General features: G+C 33.5%; 1 protein-coding gene across 1 annotated transcript in view; it reads left to right on the forward strand.

Annotated features, from left to right (window-relative positions):
• LOC119632874 (discoidin domain-containing receptor 2) overlaps nt 1-17,993 on the forward strand; it is a gene marked incomplete at its 5' end in the record, with an annotated part of 216,597 nt that overhangs the window by 61,812 nt on the left and 136,792 nt on the right. Inside the window, 3 exons of the mRNA XM_038026018.1 lie at nt 526-702; nt 7,181-7,320; nt 17,248-17,455. Coding sequence (XP_037881946.1) covers nt 526-702; nt 7,181-7,320; nt 17,248-17,455 — 525 coding nt within the window. The remainder of the gene's footprint in view (nt 1-525; nt 703-7,180; nt 7,321-17,247; nt 17,456-17,993) is intronic.

Consider the following 17,993-nt stretch of genomic DNA (forward strand, 5'->3'; position numbering starts at 1 on the left):
AATATTTCAAAGCTCAAATATCTATAGCAAATAATTCAAACGCGACATTAAAACTACCACAGCTGGCAGCCTTATATAATACATGTGAGAGAGAGAGAGGAAAAGTTGTTTACTTGATATGCTCCACATTGCATGATTGCAATAGTCATTCTTAAGCGTAGTCAATATGTACGATTTTTTCTACGTCCATTAATGCTGCTATTAGTTCTCACAATACACATACATGCACGTAAATGTTTTATGTGCTAATAGATTGCATGCTATGTTATTATTTCACTTTTCAATGGTAAATTAAAGGCGTGATCACAAGACATTTGATTAAAATTCTCACCGTTCGCAGGAAACTTTTGTTTAAATTACATTTTCCAAGCAAGAAATATAAATAAATGAGAATTCCTTCTACTTTTATTTCGCCATAATAAATTGTTCAAGTTGTATGCTTTAAGTCTTTGTATAATTTATTAAATTTAATTTTTTTCTATAATCATATTTCATAATTTATTTCTTCTTCTCATTCAAACACAGACGGCATAATATCGTATAGTATACCAAAGGGCGTACAGCGTGGCATAGAAATCGATTTGTCTGATAAATCATACGATGGCCATGAAGAGGATGAACGTTATGTCGAAGGTTTAGGTCAACTGGTAGATGGTCAAAAAGGCAAAGATAATTTCCGCTTAGATCAAGGCTTTGGCAAAGGTAAGCATAAAGTTTTTATATTGCAATAACCTTAAACTGCTAATAATAATGATTCAACTAAATAAAGTAAATTAAGTTAGAGGTTATTTAAAAACAAAATGTATAACATATCGAAAGGGAAACTTTTAATATAAATAAAAACAAGTAGGGCAATTGTATTCGGCTAGAATCGAACCTTTTATACCCACAAACATTCTCGTAAAGCAAATAGAAACACTATGGTGTGTAATGGCACACTAATAAATACCCTACATATTTAATAATTGATAGAACGATTTTTCACTATAAGGCATTGTAGAGCAAGTGGTCGAATAATCGAACTGATTCAAACCATTTTCAACAACGTTAGCGTATCATATCGCAATCAACTATCACAAAATTCGCGGATTGATAGATGAAAGCAAAAACATAAGATAGACAGCCGGACAGACAAGCTCAAACAAGCTAATAGAGAAGCTAATAAAACAGGGGTCTATCCAAAGTCCTTTTAGGTGTTGCCTATGTGCGAACAACGTCAATAAGCTCTTGTGGCGCAAGTGGTATAGTGTACAACAAATATTTTCTATCGAAAATAAAACTTTCTCATGCACCTTCCACAGAGATAATATGTCCTAAATACAAAGCACCAAATGCCTTCTGACTATACATTTTAAAAATCTAATACCAATTAAGCGATAGCTGTTAACGTTTGAATCCTGAAAAGCGATGCTTTTGAGAAAAGGTACGAAGAGATTAGGAAAGCAGTTTGTCTGTTGATTATTTAAGGCTCAAGGCTACGGATTATCGATCGAAAGTCAGAGGTAAATTAAAATAAGCACACACTGCATTGACATTATACGTGACTTACCTTATTCGCTAATTGTTACTTATTTATGGGATATGATATAATAACACGCAAATAAGATTAGTAAGCGAAAACTGTTTTTATTAAAATAAAAGCAAGTTTAAGTACACTCACACCAAAATAGTTTCCTTGAAAAGGGTAGTGGTAAAAAATACTCGTGCAACGACTTCAAAGGGGATACAAACTTCACAAGAATTTCGTGCCTAGAGAAAGGAGTTAGGGATGTGACAGATGAAGAGAATATTGAGACTGCCTGCCAGAGAGAAAAGCAATGTATTTTCAAGTTTCAAAAGTCGGAGAGTCGCATTATTCAAAAGAAAGTCTGATGAGAGGTCACTTCAAGTAAGCACTAGGTCGGTAGTTAAACTTTATTTACAAAAGCAATGCCACATTCTTACTTGTCTTTTAGAAACGGCAATACCATTACTTTAAATTGCTACAATTTTTCCTTCTATCTAACTTGTGTGGTAGAATTAGTGGTGTAAAATACAGCCATATTACATATCATTGCCGTAAAGAAACCAGTATATATTTAAAGTGTAATGCAGCCAACGCGTAATGCATATATGCGTAGCCTAACATACCAAGTTGAAAGTGTTCAGTAATAGCTCATAGATGTTGCACACAAATTTTTTTAACACGAAAGCAAATAAACTTGCTTCAATTAATATCTCTTTCCTATCTCGTCCAATCTGAGTATTGCAATTTAGTGGTCTCCTATGCATATTTCTACGCATTAAAAATATTTTATAAACTCAGTATAGACCCCCTGCGGGGGGCTTAATAAAAATCATATTAAATAAAATTTTACAAAAATTGTTAAATTTATGATAATTTATTTACACAATTCTCTTTGACTTCTATGTCATAAACTATCATAAAAATTTCATACTTCATTGACTACATTTTATACTTTATGGGATTGAAGATAACGCAACTAAGATGCTATCAATAAAATATTCATGAAATAAAAAACCACTAAGCGTATGCCATATGACTTTTATACCATGAAAACCATAAGTAAAAAAGCAACTAAGTTTATAGTATAGTGCGAAAGCATACATTACTTTAACTCCATTATTAAATTCTACTTTTTCTAACGTTATTTGTTGGACGTGTTCTCCTTTCATTTCATAATTTGTTACAACTTTTACGATAAAAAAGTTGACATGTTAGTTCTGATAGTATTAATGGAAAAATTATTATGAAAAAAAGAAAAGAAAAACCTAAGCATTGGAAAAACTTACGCATCCCTGTAGTTTGGGCTTTACTAAATGCTTGCTATTGCGAAAAAAATAGTGAAATAGTCACCAATAGTCTAAGAGCGAATTTTCAATACACCCTACACTAAAGAAATATATGAAAGCGGCGCTAGTCTTTATTTGATAAATATTCAAAGGCGTGAAGATAAATTCGAATTAAACTAACAAAGACACTCAGCAATTCTCTTAACAGATCTCTTGAAAAGGCCCTAACTGGGCTCTGTTAAGTTTGTTTCAACTAGATATGATGAGATTTTGGAAGCATAATTTGTCCAAATTCTCTCTTTTTTTTTTTTAATATTGCTCAGGGGACGTCCTCATTCATGCTGTGGTGACTGCCAGAAAGAAGAGCTTAGTAGGTGTGTGTCCCCAATCGATAAATCTACGCCGACTAAGCACTCTCTATGGCTGTAAACAAGAAGAACTCTGCTGCTATTGCGATTCGAACCCGCAAACATTGACTTGGTGGTCGCGGATCTTACCTACACTGGTCTACCCCAGACTTAGCAGGTATATATGGCCAATCAATAAGTCTTCGCCGACTAAGCGCTCACTATAGCTATATAGGCAAAGGGAACTCTGCCGCACTTGGGATTTGAACCCGCGAACACGCTGACTTGGTAGTCGCGGTTATTATCTACTCGCCTATCCAGGCTTAGTAGGTGTTTGTGCCCAATCGATATAAATTTTTGCCGACTAAATACTCACCATAGCTATAAATCAAAAGGACTCTGCTGCCCTTGAGATGTGAACCCGCGTGCATTGACTTGGTGGGCGCGGTTCATATCTATTCGGCTACTCAGGCGAATAAAATTAGAAAACGTAGGATATTTTTGTGGACACCCCGTCAATTTATATGAAAACAGCTTTCGAATGAGCTTAAGAAATTCAAGCTTTTCTTTCCAGACCTATTTTTAACAATTTTTTGGAATTTGATATGAGATTTGATTAAGAGATATTTTCGAGATGCTCACTAAAATATCTCAAGCTTTCTTATTCAGATGCAGTAGACTTCCAAAACCAACCATATGTTGTTCGAAACTATTTAACAGAGATTTTTAGGGCATTTGTAGGAGTCTGTTCAGAGATTTGGTAAGTGTCTTTGCTAGTTCGAGTCGAATTTATCTTCACACCCTCAGAGGCTGCTGAGCGTTTACAAGAGGCCTGTTAAGGGAGTTGGTAAGCGTCTTTGCTAGTTAAATTCAATTGTACCTCCACACCCTATCAAATTTTTTGTAAAATTTCAAAACTACATGACACTAACTAGGCTTGATATTTTTCCGAAGTTTTTTTTTTGTCAACTAATGTCAACTAAGTGAGGCAAGAGTACACATTTTAATAGTTAATCTAGAAGAATAAAATGCGGCACGTCTTTACTCTCAGCCTCGTTTCTACAGTTTCTAAAAATCAATCAATATATGTACCTGCAAGAAAGCAAACGAATATCACATAAACGATTTAAAGTATCATGTTTCTCATGTATCCATAAAATGCGTGGAGAGTTTTTCATATATGCATATATATAGTTCCTTCTATTTAAGTGGTATATATGAATGAAAATGAATAAAGTTTCTTAAAAGCCTTAGACATTATATCCCCTATATGATATCGCGTAAGTAAACATTTTTGCTAAATGTTTGTTTGCAACTAATTGTATAGAATTTATTTAGAGATTTCTATCCAAACACAAAAGTATCCCCAAAGAGCCAATTTACAGAGTGTTCTTTGTTATAAAACGAAAATCTAACATAACTTTCCGTTTTATACAGCAACTCACATGCTTTCAAATGTTTACAAACATCAACAAATACGTAATAATTTTATATATCTTATGGTTAGTATCTTCATCTGTCCCCATTTATTTTCATTGTTATGCTTGATAATGATGCTGAAAATGATGACAATGGTTATAATGTTAAAATCTTTATATGCTGATGATTATTATTGTTACTACTGATGGGTTTTCATTAGCATATATTTACAATACATTTTAAAATTATAATTAAATGAAAATTCTTCATATAACTTTTTAAGTGAAAACCAAACAAAAGCATTCTGGTAACAAATATATTAATGCGATTATTATCATATATAAGAAAGAAATTTCATCCCGCTTGACATAATTTTTATTTTTATTTTTTTTTTTACAAGCCGTTTCCTTTAAAGCAACGTTTGGTTTCTGTGGGGGGTAAATTGCCAACAAATATTTGTTGTAGATAATAGTCATAAGAGACAGTCGGTTCTTGGGAGCCCTGGGCTTACATTAAATGCTGTACAGCGTCCTACAACGTCCTATTCATGTAAAGTCTTTTCAAAATTAGGCATTATATGGGATATAGGCGAAAAAGTCATCCGATTCGCAGCACTTTATGTAGCGTTCGTCCTTGAGCCAAAAGACACCTGGGACACTAGTGGGCTGTAAGTTGTCAACAAGACGGACGGACAAGCTTAAATCGATTCAGAAATTAATTCTAAATTTGTTCAATAGAAAAAAGATGGATTTATCTTAAGACCTTCTAAGCGTTGCGTGCACCCACGCAAACCTAATTCACTCTTGTATCACAAGTGATGCACGGTAAGAATAATACAAAGAATTAAAGAAGTCGATTTCGTCTTGGGGTGTGAATGCAATCTTGTAATATCAATTTTCTCCATGGATAGGAGATACAGCTGCGTCCAAGTACGAAAGTGTGTATCCAAGTTGCTGTTTGACGAGCAAAGGAAAAAAAGTGCTGATGATATTCAACCGATTTTGGCATCGAACTGAATGACTTATTGACTAACTATTCAACGCTAACTATCGACGACACTTGGGTTCTAGCCCTAACAAACCTACGAGTCAGTTGCCGAATGATGGCTCCTTGTTCAGTTGTTGTTGTGAAAATTGAATGTTCGAAAATGACTTTCAAAAAGATTATTGCAAGTGGTGCGGGCGGTGAAGATGGTATTGATATGTTGAAGACGCAACTAGTCACAACATAATTTTAAATCTGGAAAGCTGTTAATATTGTTGTGTTAAAAAAATTGGAGAAAAAAAATTTCTTGGTTCCTTGTACATGCACTTATTATTTAACCTATATTCAGCAAGTAAGAATATTATATCCCGCCGTAACAAAATATTTTATATCCATCACTGTTACGTTAACAAATCTTAGAAAGAAGAAAAAAACTTATTTTCCACATACTATAGTATCGTGCGGGGATGGCTGATTTTTCTAAATATATATCGTATGTCTGTTCTCGTTTATGAGCAAAAATCCATCTTCTATCTATATCTACTCTCCAATTGCTTGATACCAAATCGATAAATTGGCTAATGAGAAAAAAGTTAATCCACCAGTTCGTAACGTCGGCAATATTTAATTTAAAATTAATACATTTAGCTTGTCCCATCCTACTCTCAAAGTCCTTTCATTTGATACGAAATTAATTGCACTGCTAAGAAAAAAAGAGAAATAACGCAAGAAGACAGATAATATATTTTCGTATGAGAAATGTACAGAAGAATTTCGAACACTCTGTCTTGCTTACCTTAAGAGTAAGTAAAGAGCACAAAATATTACAAGAGCGAAAAAAAAAAAAAAAAAATTTTGATTTAGGTTGAAGATGATAAAATTTGTGTGGGCGTGGCCGATTTTTTCCATTTATGTACATGCATAGTAAGGTCCTTTATAAAGCAAAGGTTGAAAATTTCGCAATTCTCTATTTCATAGTTGATGAGGAAAGAATAAAAACCCAACAATTTTTACTTAGAGAAACGGGTTAGAGTTTACTTCAGGTTACGCTTTACTGTAGATGTGCGCTCTACCAACATGAGTGCAAAGCTTCTGCCAAACACAAGTAAACAGGTGAACAGACAGACGGATAGACTGACAGACGGATATGCTTAAATCACTTCAGAATTTCATACTGATCAAAATATTTATACCATACGGGATCTCTGAATCTTTCTTCTGGATGCTGCAAATGTTTTGATAAAACGAATGTACCCCTCATCCATCGGTGATGGGTACAAAAATCAGAATGCGCCTTAATGACTTTAATGATCCATTTTGTGCAATCCTTGAAAGAGACCTACAACGTATCTACAATTTTGGACCGGTTTAAGCAGCTTGTTAGAAATACGTTGACAAAATTCTAATCTCGTAAATATTGATTTTTCTAACATTAAGATTTCCAACGAAAATGACGCAGACACTAGAATACGACCTCGAAAGCTTTAGAAAAGTCACCTTGAAAATTTATGCAACCTTTGATGTGTCCTTCTTGCTATAACAACCGACCACTGACTTATCTCGTATAGTGTCAGCCTTCGCTTATAAAATAAAATAAATTGAAATAATGCAGCAAAACATTTCATATTTTCTTTTAGGCTATGAATGGGTGGGCTGGCGTAATGATACACCAAATCTATTGGGCCGTCCTATAGAAATCACTTTCGAATTTGATGGTGTGCGCAATTTCAGTGCTGTGATAATACACACTAGCAACATGTTTATCAAGGATGTGCAGGTAAGTTGCATTTCTCTTTTTTTTTGTCATTGTGCAATAAAAAAAAAAAATAATAACAATAAAAAAAAAGGTTTTTTTTTTTTTCTGCTCCATCAGCGTTGCAATGTATTTAATGTAGAAAACCTCATAAATCAAAATAAAAATAAACATAAAACTATATATTCAATGATATGTATGTAGTCATGTTTGGTCGCTTACTAACTTGATATCAGTTATGAAAAGACTTACTTTTTCCACCCCCTCTCTACTAGTGCAAGGCAAACAATAATGATTAATATGTTATAAATGTGACATGCATTGTATTTTCAACTAAGACTTTCGTTCTTTATTACTTGGTTTTGTTAATGATAAGAGAATTGATTTTATTGCCTTTAAAACCAAACATGACCGCAACATTTACAGCAATAATGTTCACAAAGGGTTGCCCTGAAATTGTAGATAATGTTGTTTACTCGTTTTGTATGATTGAAATCAACTGCTATGTTATTAAGTTGTCAGATAAATAATAAAATGTAACAGTTTTGTTAGTGGTTTTCAATACCACGATAACAATCGATTTTATTTAACAATTTATTAAATCATTGTTTCTTTTCTTAAGTAAATAAAATTAAATTACAAGTCAATGTATGACTAACCGCACCAAACCCATTTCTTCTGAAGCACTTTAATAAAATGCAATCGTGTAGAAAATACTAAAAATAGCTGATTATATCGATTATATTGCATGCTATCTTTAAATATTTATTGCTACAAGGAATTAAATTTTTAAATATTTATTCCAAATAAATTGCTAAATAAATTCCGCAGGATAAAATGCTTGAAGAACACAGGCAATCACTATAGCCTCATAAAAATTATGCTTTAAAACTCGCTTTGGATAAAAAATGGTTGCTCCGAACGATCTCACTTTTATGTGGTTTTCAAAAGAATGGTTTTTCAAAAAGAAAATTAATCAAGAAGAAATATTCCCTTGTATGCAAGTATGTTTGACTAGTGAAGTAAATAGTTATGAAAAAAGAGTTTTTTTAGTGAAAGAAATTTTTACACATCAAGCAATAAATCTCCGGTTTGGAAGATATATGACAGATCTGTTGACAAACACAAACGATTTCTGAATAGTGCCAACCTTCAAACTATGTCTAGAAAAATTTCATGACACTCATAACAATTTCATGACATTGGTTTTTGTGACTGCAATTTTGTAATTTTCATAAGAAGAGACGAAAAACATTTCATTTGTAACCCTAAAAAACTCGCAGATACTGTTCGAACTAAACATTGGCTTAAAAGGCCTTATGGCATCTGTTTGTCGACGGATTTGCTAATTCTAAGGATGATGCTGGACATTGGGGCCGGAAAACCTAAAAAAAAATTACCGTAAAATCATTTTGCAAGAGCAAATACTAAAGCTGCGTGACATAGCCGACATCCTACGGCAGATAGCAAATTGCAGCCCATTTAACATTGTGCATAAACATTTGTCTATGAGAGAACTCTGTTGATAGTGGATGCCACGTATTAAAGTTATAACGGTTCAAAACACTGTTTGATCGCCGTTTTGGGCGAGATAAAAAGGATTTTATCGGCCCTATGCGACGGAATTCATCACTACACTCGAGTGGCCAGCAACCGGCAAAAGCCCTCCAAAACGACCAAAAAGTAGCGTCTGTAAAACAACTGTAACTTGCTACCAACCGATCGAAATTCTATGAAATTTTGACACATTTTGCTTGAAAGTCGATGTTATATGAAAGCCATACGGATTCGTCAATAGCGACAGCTATGTATCACTCCGTCAGTATCTATATTAGATTACAAAATTCAAATTTAATTTCAATGCAAAGTAAAAATAAAATAAAAGCAAGTCTCACTCATTTCTCACACAGTACACAAAATCAATTTTACATAAATAAAGGAATCAGACTGATATTGAAATTATGGTCCGGTAATCCGACAGCATGCCCCTTGATCGGCCTTGAATATCCGTTGCCTCAAAATAATTTTTTACTTCTTCTTATTTTAGCAATTCCTGTCCGCTCTACCGACTCTACCTTTAGGTTTACCTGTTCACGCCATTTCTTCAAAGAAATCGTAGGTGTATGTCTACGAATTTTCAGACTTGAAATTTTCAATTGGATGCCAGAAGTATTTTAGATAACTAATTTTGTTACATTTGTCAGTACCATTTAGTTTAATGATTCCCTACGTAAAATGATCGTTCATTTGCGAGAGGAACACTCTGCTTGATTGCTCGAATCAATGCAGTGTAGTTCGGAGACATTCAAACTTGTTGCACACATTATCCAGTTTCTTGGAAAGGGTTCACTCATTGGAATAGGAAGATTTAAGGGCAATACCAGACGAAAAAGGAAACCGTTGGAAAGTCGGTTTTAATGGTTTAATGCCATCGTCATAAAAACAACAACGAAAAATAAAAAAAAAAAACAAATAAAAACACTCCAGTTAGCGTCGGCTTATCATTAAATGCCCTAGAGCATCCTACAGATCATATAAAAACTTCTCAAAATAAGGCATTGTATGGGAAGTACTCGAAAAAAGTGACCTATCTGAAGCAGTTTCAATAGCGTACATCCTTGGGGTAAAAAATATCAGTGGTTCAAATTTCATCGAAATGCCTCAAAGATTGTGGGTTGTAGACAGGACACAACACGGACTTAGGGACAGACATGTTTGGGTCAATTCAAAAATTGATTCTGAATGTTGCATACCAGTAGCTGTGTGGGGTGTAAGAGCTCTACATACGAATATTTTATTCCCTGGTGTCCTTTTAGCAAGAAAACATAATGAATTTGATCCGAATTTTCCTTCAGCAATAATGATAAATTAAAATTAGAGCTAACGCGTCTAATGTGGTCGCTAGCATGGGAAAACTTTATTTGAAGGAAATTTTTTTTTTATCATTGAAAGACAAGTTTTGCGAAAATTAAGCCGAACGACCCGATCAGAAAAGTTCTTGTTATAGCGCCAGCCAGATATATACGCTGTACCCAGTGGCACATATAGACACAGTTATAACAACTTGCATATGGGAACTTTAAAGATGAGTTCATGATAAGTGATCAAGCTTATATAAGTTGACTAACAAAATCCAATGATTTCAGTTGAATTTGGAAAATACTCATCTAAAATATGTGTAGCACAGTGTAGCAAATTTAAAGAGAAATGTTGAAAATATTCTGTACCGGTTTTCTTTAAATTGATATATTAAACATTTATGAAAATAAATGAAAATAAAAATAAATCTTTTTTAATAATAGGTTTACAAAGTCATTGGAGTTAGATTAAACGATGTATATAAATAATGTTAGTTTTTGCTGAACGCATTATTTATTCTGCTATGTTAAATGGAAACTTTAATCGGTCAACCGTTACTAAGCAAAATTATTTAGTTTGAATTTGTTTTTTTGGTTTTTTTTTTTTTTTAAATTCGCAAAGTCATATAAAAAACTCTTTATTAAATTATATCAGTTTTTGTTAATTGATTGAAGTGTAAAAAATATTTGAAATTTTAATTTGAAAAATTATCTATTACCACAAAGCAACTGCAAAGTAATAATTTTTTGACATCTACACCACATATGTATAAACCGCACACATATATATTTGTATATATATATATATATGTGCACATATGTATAAATATGTGTGTGTATACGCTTACATATATTTATAATAGGTGTACAAATAAGTGATTTTTTGTTGAATTTGGTTGCTTTATCAAGTATACCTGTCGCGTTAATTTCTTTCGATATTTTAGTTACATAGTTAACTGTTGTACAGTATAAAGCTGTCGCTTAGTGCAAGTTAAAGTCTAAATAGGCGGATGCCATTTACGACTCGGGGTTTTCTTCCGTTTATCTTACTTTGTCATTTTTATTTTCTTTTGTTCTGGAATATGGCCTATGAGAGAGAAGTGTTATGCCTTTACGGGCAGAGTAGTTTGGTCCCGCGTACCACAATTTTCATCCACTCGGCAGCTCATGCTAGTCATGCTTAAGCTGACTTGAAGTAAAAATACCGTAAGCTACCGAAGCAGTTAGAAAGCGTTTTGCGGCATTTCAGGCCAAAGAATTGTAGTCTTGAAGACAGCGAATATATGCAGAATATATTCACACTGGAGATATGCGAGTCCATGTTCAGCTGATGCAACCGAGGATGTGATCTTCAAATTAGGCTGAGATATTCTCCCAATTGCGCAATTACTTTCCAAGCCCGTCCACTTCAAATCGATCGATTAGCAAATCAGTGGCTTACAAAAGATTATGATGAATGAAGTTGTATCCAAGACCCTTTCTCCTCATAGAATCGCCAATATTCCACTCCGAGAGCATCTACGAGCCAGCCAAAGACCATAGGTATTGATGATGAATGCTGCGGTTACAAGGCTTTCGTAACAAGTATTCTTTAATTAAATTTAAACTTTATCAAAAAAATTTGAAACTACTTGTACACCTAGCACCTATGTTTATCTACATTTGTATATCGAAGGATTTACTGATGTTAGTCTTAGCACATCGTTTGTGACGTATAAAAGTATTGCTTGAAAATATTTCGATTTTCAGATGATCTTGATTTATTTGAAGTATTAAATGCATCCATCCATCCATACTGATTATTGATAGAAATTTTTTTGTGATTATATGACCAATCATTCAAGGGATGTCGCCGATTCGTGTAGTACGGGAGGAAAGCGAAAAAGATAGCGAACCGGCATAATGGGCGAGTTCGGCTAAGTTCGACTACGCACTCAGTATAATCGCGGCCACTCACTATACTCACCGCATTTAAATTTGAACACGCGAGCAGAGACTAGGTAATGGCGATTCTCAACTATTCGGCTACTCATGCGGATGGAGTGAAATGGATTGAAGTGATTGTTTGCGAACAGACTTAACAAACTTTAAAATATTAAATTATCTGTTCGTTAACATGACACGATCCATAGACAAACTCTCTCGAAGATAAATATATATATATATATATATATATTTGTCATAGCCATTTAAAATTCTAATTTTTTTACGTTTTTAAAAATTCGATTCATCTCATGTAAAGTGTCGACAATTTCACGATGTTCATCCTCAGATGGATATTGTTTTTCGTGGTTATTACTTTAAGCTAAAAAAAAAATTGTTTTTTTTTAAATATTCTTTTTAAATATTTAAAGCGAAATGAACGTTCGACCCCCCCAGAGGAGAAAAAGTAACACTGCAAGGTGCTTTCGTCAAAACGAAAATAAAATTTTATTTATAAATACTTTTAAGTATTAGGTTAAATGTAAACAAAATTTTGAAAACCAAAGCTCACTACTAAACCAAAGAAGTTATTAATAAAAATTTCATTTTCGTTTCTTGTTTTTTTTTAGTTTTCTAATCTATTGTAAACATTTGTCGACAAAGGGTAAACAAATATTCAGAAAACACCACTTGAATATTAAGCACATAGTAAACATTAACATATGTACTTATGTTCTCTCCAAGAATCCAATCGCCCATACACATATAAATAGAATAACGATCATGCCAGACTGCTTGACGGCGATTGTTATTGTAATATCAGCGACTATGTGGTATAGAAGAAATGTTTATAAAATCTTTAATTAAAAAAAAAAAAAAAAAAAAAACATCAAAGAAATACAAAAAAACAACAAATCAAGCTGTAGTTGTTAAAGTAACACTTTGTGCGCTGGTGGTTTTTTTTTTTCTTTTCCTTTTCTTGTTTTAATGCATGTCGTAACTCTTGATATATTACGGCTGCCGTTTATTAGTGGCATATGTTTTTCACTTCTTTTTCAATAAATTTATTGCATTTGTTTTCTTGTTAGTAAAATTCCCATGAAACTTTGATTAAATAATTTTAAAGAGAGCACACGCAGAGCACTGTTATAAGAAGTAATTTTCTATAAATCATTGGCTAAGAGAATCGAACATAGTCTAGATTCTGGAACGAATACATGAAAAACCTATTAGAATAGAGCTAGGGACGCTTGGCAGATATACGAGAGCAGTTCATTTTACATGAATTGTTCTACTACTCCTGCAAATCAAAGGCTCATTGGTATAAGAACTTCTTCAGGCACGCAGGCAGACAGACAGACATTAACCTGGTGTGAGGATTATTCCATAATATAATTCAGTAAAATTTCCTCTTCTTTTTTTTTCGAAAAACATGCACTCATCTATCGCATATTCATGTTGGTGTCCTTAGCTCTGTGAAAGTGATGTTAAATTCATTATATTTTGAACACATTTTGTGAGACAAGCGAAGAAACATTAATAACAATGGGAATAATGGGGAAATATATAGTTTTTCATATATCAAGATTAGACCTTTAAGCGGTTCACATGGCAAACAAAATTCTAGGCAATCGTTTAGAATACGCTAGTGTTTTACGGGGTAGCGTTGGCATTATAACCTTTGATTGTATTAAGAAGAGCATGCTCTTGTACCATCTTTTCGAATTGCTTAAAAGGCTCAACCAGAACCAAAGGCCTGCTTATAGCAATAAATGCAAGACATGCCATGCCATTCATACTAAGCGAATGGCCAGAGAATACTTAGAACTATAAAATGAAACTGGCTAAAGCTGGCCCATTATATGTAGCCTAGATTTTTGTCGTTTGTCTAATGGATAAATACAATAACATTGATCGGATTTCTCGAAAAATCATTCTAAATGGAAAGTGATGATATAGCACCCGAGGGATGTAATATAGACACGCCTTTCATTGAAACGATACCCCTGTCCGTCCGTCTATGCGTCTGTCCATGTTTTTCCTATTCAACCATCAGGTAGCAATTTTTAAGATATTTCAATGAACAAGGTGCAAGGTTTCTACTTGCTGTATTAAGGAACGTAGTTGCATGACCCGGGCATTTTAAATATTCGGCAAATTCGTTTTTCACTAACAGTTTCTACCCTGATGCAATAAAGTATTTCTACTGCGATTATAAAAAAAAAAAATTTAGTTTACTTTAATAGATGTCCTTGTGTGATACACAGTAAAATCACCTTATGCATGTAGCAAAGGTAATAATTCATTTTCTGTATTTGCCAAAGTATTTGAAAAGATTTGTCTCGCTTGCAAAAAAAGCAATTAATTTCTATCAATTAATTGGACAAACAATTGCTTGTACAACACTATCTTTATCCAAACACAAAAATTATTTATCATTTAATTATCCTAATTACTCTCTACAAATATGGAAATTTGTATTCGTGTTCATATAGATGTGCCTGATAGACATACACGAATAGACCAATACAATAACAAATAAATCTAAACAAAATCAAAACAAAACGATTAGCTTTTATAACAATAGTCAGATGTTATAAAAATCAAAGAAAATTTAAATAAACTCAAATATTACAATAAATAAATAATTAATTAAAATGTACAAATAAATTCTGTCCCTTTCTCGATAAAATTTAACTTTATTTAAAATACACTTTTTGCAGAGCTTAATGGAAAAAAAAAACTTTCACTCGTTACTATGTGAGGACACTTAGCCTTTGGCAGCTTCTAAATGCCCACGTGATAAAAGCCTTCTGATTTCGAAGGGGAATGCTCCTCGAACTATTTTCGCAAATCATCAACTTTGCAGAACCGCTGCCCTGCCAAAAATGACTGCGTCGATCTGAATCAGTTTTAATCAGAAGCGGACCGTCCTAGGGAACAATTTCGCAATCTCAGCCGAAGTTGATGATCACTTTCTGGGTTGCATCTGCTGGAGATAGACTCAAGCATCTCCAGTCTACATACATTCTAACGTATTCAAAATTACAATTTTTCCAGGAAATCATAACTTAATGCATTTCTATATTAAGTCGGCTTCACACTAACTTTGCGACACTCATTAATTTGACGGGCAAGCGACATATAATTCTTCCGAATTTGGTTCGTTACTTTACTTTCAGGGCAGATCCTTTAACCATTTTGCCCGTATTCGAAACACTTGCGCTAAAGCAGATTTCCAAAATGACCAACAAAATCTCTTCCCACTCGCGTGTGCCGCCCGAATCGAATCAAAACGATATTCGTTTTTTTCAATTTCAAGAAACGCCAGATATCGGACCGAGCTTAGTTAAGTGAATAGGGTGTTTGCTTAATGACATAAGTAAAAATTCTGATGAAATAATTTTGACAAATCAACCCAATGTGAGGAGATTCCTTAAAGCTTTGCGTAAACCTAGTGCTGTTTGGCCTTAATTCTGGCAAAGAAATTCAGGGAAAGGACGCGTAACGCGTAACCAAATCCAGAGTCATATTTTTTCAGATTCCTGTTGAGGAATTTTAAGAATTTCAAAAAACGAAAGCACAGGAGGAGAACTAAAAGGTGAAAGGCTGAATGGAGGCAACCGATGATCAGATTGTTTATGAAAATAGATAGGCGGATGGAAGAATGGAAAAAACTAACCCACTTCGCGAAAAGAAGAACAAACGAACAAAAGGATATGCAGACTAAAGCACGTACGGCTAACAGACAAGTACGTAAACAGATGAGCAAGGAAGATGAACAAACAAAAAGTCAACAGGTCGGGCATACGAAAGCAAAGACCAATGAACAAACGACCGTACTAGGGAGAAAGAGATAGTCTAACGAACAGTCGAAAGTATAGGCAAATGAACAAACCGCGAAATCAATTATCCTTCTCTGTTTTTGAGATTTAAAAGACTCCAGCAGTGAATGGACGGCAAACGAGACCAAGGAGCCAGACGGATAGAGAGAGAGAGGGACAAAAAAGATAAGCTTATTAATATGGAAACAGCAAAAAAAGACGCGCGAATGGAAAATGATTAGATAGATGCAAGAATGCACATAAACATATGGCCGACAAGACGAATAGAAAAGCAACCAAAAATAAATTGAATCTCCCAAGTATACGTCTTAAAATCTCTTCAGCACATTTCTGAATACTATAAATGGACTTAGAGAAATTAATATAACCGCACAATCATCAATGGTGATTATAAAAATGCATAAAGACATACATTAAAGTCTGGCAACATATCTTAAGATTACAGAGATAGCGAATAACAAAAGGAAATTACGGCGATTACTTAAGCGAATGACTGGTTTGTTTAAGAAACACCTGTTTGATTAAATTAGGTTATGGTTATAGTGAAAAATCTCAGGAAATAAATGAGACCCTATTGAAAAGGCGGCATAGATAAAGATACATTTATGAATTATTACTATTCTCTCTATTGAATTTTCCCACATAATAAATATTTTCCATAATTAATGGACATTTTTATCTTTTTTTTATTTAAATAAAATCAAACAAAAGAGCAACAAAATTACACACATATCATTTCCGCCGCTTCTTCTTTTTATTAGAAAAAGGTATACAAAAAAAAAAACAAAAAAAAAGCGCAGACAGTCTATATGACAACAACGTAACTGCCAATAAAGTGAATAAAACAAAAAAAAAAAAAAAATATATAAATATAAATATATATATAAAAAAAAATTTATAACTAAAAATGACTTCCGTAATTGCATGTATTCGTGCCTTTGTATGCCATACGTACGTATATGATGATAACGTTGATGATGACGATGACGTCGTAGTGTTGAAAACTCATCGACCAATCATTTTTACAACAATATGGCGAGAGTCAGTCACACTAGCAGTTGGTCATACCTTACCTTACCTTATAGCCATTTATTAATGAATATGATTTAATTTAATTGTTATGCCTCTCACAGGCACACAAACACTTAAATACAACATTCCCCCTCTTAACAGCTTTTGACACCTGCTAACCATATCCACTATCTTTTCTCTACATTACGCCAGCCAATCTGTGTTTAACTTGTTTTTTCAGTTTAAAAAATGTATTTTCTTTTCTCATTTTTTTTTTTGTTTTTGTTTTTTTTTTTTCAATTTATCGTTCGCAGGTGTTTGTCCGTGCGAAAGTATTCTTTAGCATTGGCGGTCGGCAGTATATCGGTGAACCGGTACAATTCTCTTACATGCCCGACACTATGTTGGATCACGCGCGCGACGTGACAATCAAATTACATCATCGTCTGGGCAGATATTTGCAACTGCATTTATATTTTGCAGCACGTTGGTTGATGTTAAGCGAGATTACATTCATATCAGGTAAGAATGGCGGCAAAAGAAACCGAACATAGCACAGAGAACGAGGTACGGTCACAGGCAGCAATCATTTGCAACAAATTATTTAAACGATAGACAGACAGAACGTAGACAACCATATCAATTTCACATTATTCTATTATTATAAGCGAAATGTACAGATTTTTCTATAAAGGCAGACGACATACTATTATAAAAAAAAAAAAAATTTTTTTTGGGAAAAAATGGAAATTAAAATTTTTACTTCAATTCTTAAATAATGGAATTTTTTCATAATCTGCCAATCAGTGAGTATATTAATGAAAATGTGCACACACAAGAGCTCTCAATATTATACACTTTTAATTCATAATTTGTTAAAAGGTACTCACCAGCCATGCCAGTTCCAAATAGGTTAAGCCAGTGATTATCTGTAATTAAATTTTTTTTAAAAAACATTATAATCATAGACTATAGCATGGGATGGAACAAAAAAAAAGAAAAATTATTTTGAAGAGCGAACGAATTTCTTCGTGCCCTCGCAATATCGCGAACATGCTAC

This window comes from Glossina fuscipes, unplaced genomic scaffold (genome assembly GCF_014805625.2).
Source record: "Glossina fuscipes isolate IAEA_lab_2018 unplaced genomic scaffold, Yale_Gfus_2 2, whole genome shotgun sequence".
Taxonomy (NCBI): Eukaryota; Metazoa; Arthropoda; class Insecta; order Diptera; family Glossinidae; genus Glossina; species Glossina fuscipes.